Below are 5,000 nucleotides of genomic sequence, written 5' to 3' on the forward strand. Positions count from 1 at the left end.
CACAGGGACACACAGGTAAGCACAGAGACACACAGGTAAGCACAGAGACACACAGGTAAGCACACAGAGACACACAGGTAAGCACAGAGACACACAGGTAAGCACAGAGACACACAGGTAAGCACAGAGACACACAGGTAAGCACACAGAGACACACAGGTAAGCACACAGAGACACACAGGTAAGCACAGAGACACACAGGTAAGTACAGGGACACACAGGTAAGCACAGAGACACACAGGTAAGCACAGAGACACACAGGTAAGCACAGGGACACACAGGTAAGCACAGAGACACACAGGTAAGCACAGAGACACACAGGTAAGCACAGAGACACACAGGTAAGCACAGGGACACACAGGTAAGCACAGAGACACACAGGTAAGCACAGGGACACACAGGTAAGCACAGGGACACACAGGTAAGCACAGAGACACACAGGTAAGCACAGAGACACACAGGTAAGCACACAGAGACACACAGGTAAGCACAGAGACACACAGGTAAGCACAGAGACACACAGGTAAGCACAGAGACACACAGGTAAGCCCAGCAGAGAGGACAGCCAGTAGAGTATTAGTAGACAGACAGATGAAGGGAAACTCACCTCCATGATGAGATCTACCACTTCCTGCATCACCTCACACTGGGTCTCTGTGTCACTGAGGAGACAGCAGCAGTAGTATTAGTATCAGTATTAATATTAGTATGATTATTAGTATTAATATTATTAATAATCACTCTCAGAGAAATATTACAAACTTTTGTCTCAAAATATTTTACTTTTTCTCAGAATATTCCGGCTATTTTCTGGTAATATTCAAACTCTGATTTCTAAAATATTGCGTCTTCACCTTGTTTTCTGCAGCTGCTGGACTTTCTCCTTCATGGTGTCGTCTAATTGGTCGAGCCAGGGTGTGATGTCAGCGGGCTCCTCCACCACGGCCTCTTTGATTGGATGGAACCGGAACTCCCTCTTCTTTCCTGCGCAGCGATTGGCCGACAGACAGACGGTCAGATTTGAAGCTGTGCTGCGTTTTAACTCTGGGTTATTATGGTCTGTTCCTCCTCTTTACCTCTAGGTTATTATGGTCTGTTCCTCCTCTTTACCTCTAGGTTATTATGGTCTGTTCCTCCTCTCTACCTCTAGGTTATTATGGTCTGTTCCTCCTCTCTACCTCTAGGTTATTATGGTCTGTTCCTCCTCTTTACCTCTAGGTTATTATGGTCTGTTCCTCCTCTTTACCTCTAGGTTATTATGGTCTGTTCTTCATCTTTACCTCTAGGTTATTATGGTCTGTTCCTCCTCTTTACCTCTAGGTTATTATGGTCTGTTCTTCATCTTTACCTCTAGGTTATTATGGTCTGTTCTTCATCTTTACCTCTAGGTTATTATGGTCTGTTCTTCATTTACCTCTAGGTTATTATGGTCTGTTCCTCCTCTTTACCTCTAGGTTATTATGGTCTGTTCTTCCTCTTTACCTCTAGGTTATTATGGTCTGTTCTTCCTCTTTACCTCTAGGTTATTATGGTCTGTTCCTCCTCTTTACCTCTAGGTTATTATGGTCTGTTCGTCCTCTTTACCTCTAGGTTATTATGGTCTGTTCTTCATCTCTACCTCTAGGTTATTATGGTCTGTTCTTCATCTTTACCTCTAGGTTATTATGGTCTGTTCCTCCTCTTTACCTCTAGGTTATTATGGTCTGTTCCTCCTCTTTACCTCTACGTTATTATGGTCTGTTCCTCCTCTTTACCTCTAGGTTATTATGGTCTGTTCTTCCTCTTTACCTCTAGGTTATTATGGTCTGTTCTTCCTCTTTACCTCTAGGTTATTATGGTCTGTTCCTCCTCTTTACCTCTAGGTTATTATGGTCTGTTCCTCCTCTTTACCTCTAGGTTATTATGGTCTGTTCCTCCTCTTTACCTCTAGGTTATTATGGTCTGTTCCTCCTCTTTACCTCTAGGTTATTATGGTCTTTCCTCCTCTTTACCTTTGTTGTTGACCTCCTCTTCGTCGTCGCTGAAGGCGGCCTCCGTGCTGTCATAGCAACCCTCCTCCTTGTCCATCACGTTGTTGTCCATCTCCATGGAAACGGACTCCTCCATTTTGACTGTGCAGGATTAACAAATGTCCAGAAGTCAGAGAAACAGTCTCTGTGTGTGTGTGTGTGTCTATGTGTGTGTGTGTGTGAGAGTGTGTGTGTGTGTGTGTGTCTCTGTGTGTGTGTCTATGTGTTGTTGGTGATATTGATGTGATGTGTGTGTGTGTGTTGCTCTCGGTGTGTGTGTGTTTGTTTGTGTATGTGTGTATTGTGTGTGTGTATGTGTTTGTGTGTGTGTGTGTGTTATATATTTGTGTGTTGTCTCTGTGTGTGTGTGATGATGTGTGTGTGTGTCATTGTGTATTGTGTGTGTGTGTGCGTGTGTGTGTGTGATGTGTCTGTGTATGTGTGTGTGTGTGATGTGTGTGTGTGTGTGTGTGTGTTGTGTGTGTGATGTATCTCTGATGTGATGGTATGTGTGTGATGATGATGTGTGTGTGTTTACCTTCAGTAGGTTGAGAAGAGCTGCAGAGTCGGGATCTGAGCATCGATCGAAGCTCTCGGTCAACGATATCAAGGGAGAGACCACTAATCAATAATAATCAATACCAATCAGCAATCATCAATAATCAATCATCAATCATCACTAACCAATCATCACTAACCAATCATCACTAACAATCATCAGTCACCAATCATCAGTCACCAATCATCAATCATCAGTCACCAATCAATAACCAATAATCAATCATCAATCACCATCTCAACCACATCAGCAATCATGTACATCATCGTCACAATCAATAACCAATAATCAATCATCAATCACCAATAACCAATCATCAGTCACCAATCATCAGTCACCAATCAATAACCAATAATCAATCATCAATCACCAATCATCAATCACCAATAACCAATCATCAGTCACCAATCATCAGTCACCAATCAATAACCAATAATCAATCATCAATCATCAGTATCACTGTGTCTCTCTGTGTGTGTCTCTGTGTGATAGTCTCTGTGTGTATGTTTGTGTGTATCTCTGATAATTGATGATGTCTGTGATGTTGTTGATGATGATGATGTATGTCTCTCTCTCTCTATGTGATGATGTGTGTCTCTGTATTGATGTCTATTGATGATATTGATGATGATGATGTCTCTAGTGATGATGATTATTGATGATGATGGTAATTCTATTGATGATGGTAGTGGTCTCTGTGTCTCTGTGTGTGTGTGTCTCTGTGTTGTTATTATGTCTCTCTCTGTGTGTGTGTGTCTCTGATGATGATGATATTATTGATTATGTTCTGTGATATTATGTGATGTGTCTGTGTTATGTATTGATATTGATGTCTGTGTTATGTATTGATGATGATGTCTTGTTGTGTGATGATGATGATGATGATGTCTCTCTGTGTGTGATGATATTATGTGTATGTGATAGTGTTTATTGTATGTGTGTGTTGTGATAGTGTGTGTGTGTGTGTGTGTTCTATTGTGATGATATTGTGTGTGTGTAATGATGATGATGTGTGTGTGTGTGTGTCTGTGTGTGTGTGTCTCTATTATTATTATGTGTCTGTGATGATGTCTGTGTGATATTATTGATGTGTGTGTGTCTCTGTGTGTTGTGTGTGTCTGTATGTGTGTCTGTGTGTGTGTATGTGTGTATGTGTGTGGTCTATTATTATTGTGTGTTGTGTGTGTGTCTCTGTGTGTCTCTGTGATATTGATGTTGATATTGTGTCTCTGTGATGATGCTATATGTATTGTGTCTGTGGTATGTGATATTCTCTGTGTCTGTGTTATTATGTGTCTTGTGTGTCTCTAATGATGATGATATTGATGTGCTATATTAGTGTGTGTGTCTCTGTGTTATTATTATGGTTGTGTGTGTTGTATTGTGTGTGTGTATTATTGATATTATTGATGTTGTGTTGATGTGTTCTATTGATGATATTTTATTGATGTGTTATTATTTTTTATGTAGTGTCTCTTGTATTATTATTTGTATTATTATTGTGTCTGTATTGGTAGTATTATGATATTGATATGTTAATATGATATTATATTATTTTTTATTTATTTTATGTGTATGTTATTGTTATTATTTTTTGTTTTTTATTGTATTATTATTATTGATATGTGTGTTGTGTATGTTGTGATATTATTATGTGTGTCTGTATTATTATTATTATTGTGTGTGTTGTTTGTGTGTGTGTGTGTTATTTTTATTTGTGTCTGTGTGTGTGTCTCTATTTTGTGTGTGTGTGTGTATGTGTGTCTCTATTATGTATTATTATTATTTTTGTGGGTGTGTCTGTGTGTGTCTGTGTGTGTGTATGTATTGTGTGTGTGTGTATGTGTGTGTGTGTATGTGTATTGTGTGTGTGTGTGTCTCTGTGTGTGTATGTGTGTTGTGTGTGTGTGTGTGTGTGTGTGTATGTGTGTGTGTATGTGTGTGTTGTGTGTGTGTGTGATGTGTGTGTGTGTGTGTGTCTGTGTTTATGTGTGTTGTGTGTGTGTGTTTGTATGTATTGTGTGTGTGTGTGTGTGTGTGTGTGTGTCTCTGTGTGTGTATCTTACGCCAGTACTCTCTTCTCCATGATGAAGGTGAGCGAGTTGAAGACTCCCTGACGGACCTGAGACTCCAGCGGAGGGAAGAAGTGAGGGATGATCTGAGGAGGGAAGGAAACAGGGAAGGAAAGAAAGGAAGGAAACAAGGGAAGGAAACAGGGAAGGACTTAAGTTAGATAGATACTGTATTAGTCAACAACTCGTACTCTGAGGTTAAAATTACAAACACGGGGAGCCCCGCAGGGATGCGTCTGTTCACCAATTTTATTTACATTATATACCAATGACTGCGTAGCCGAGTCAAAGGAGAGTCCTTTTTATCAAGAGTTTTAGGATGACACAGCAATTTTAAGAAACTTATTAAATAGGCAAGGA

General features: G+C 40.1%; 1 protein-coding gene across 1 annotated transcript in view; it reads right to left on the reverse strand.

Moving 5' to 3' along the window:
- The window catches only part of ints3 (integrator complex subunit 3), a 34,722-nt gene that overhangs the window by 19,338 nt on the left and 10,384 nt on the right, over positions 1-5,000 (reverse strand). The window contains 5 exon segments of the mRNA XM_039819698.1: positions 608-662; positions 855-984; positions 1,992-2,111; positions 2,548-2,630; positions 4,635-4,726. Of these exon segments, the coding sequence (XP_039675632.1) occupies positions 608-662; positions 855-984; positions 1,992-2,111; positions 2,548-2,630; positions 4,635-4,726 (480 nt within the window).

The sequence above is a fragment of the Perca fluviatilis genome, chromosome 13 (genome assembly GCF_010015445.1).
Source record: "Perca fluviatilis chromosome 13, GENO_Pfluv_1.0, whole genome shotgun sequence".
NCBI classification, from domain to species: Eukaryota; Metazoa; Chordata; class Actinopteri; order Perciformes; family Percidae; genus Perca; species Perca fluviatilis.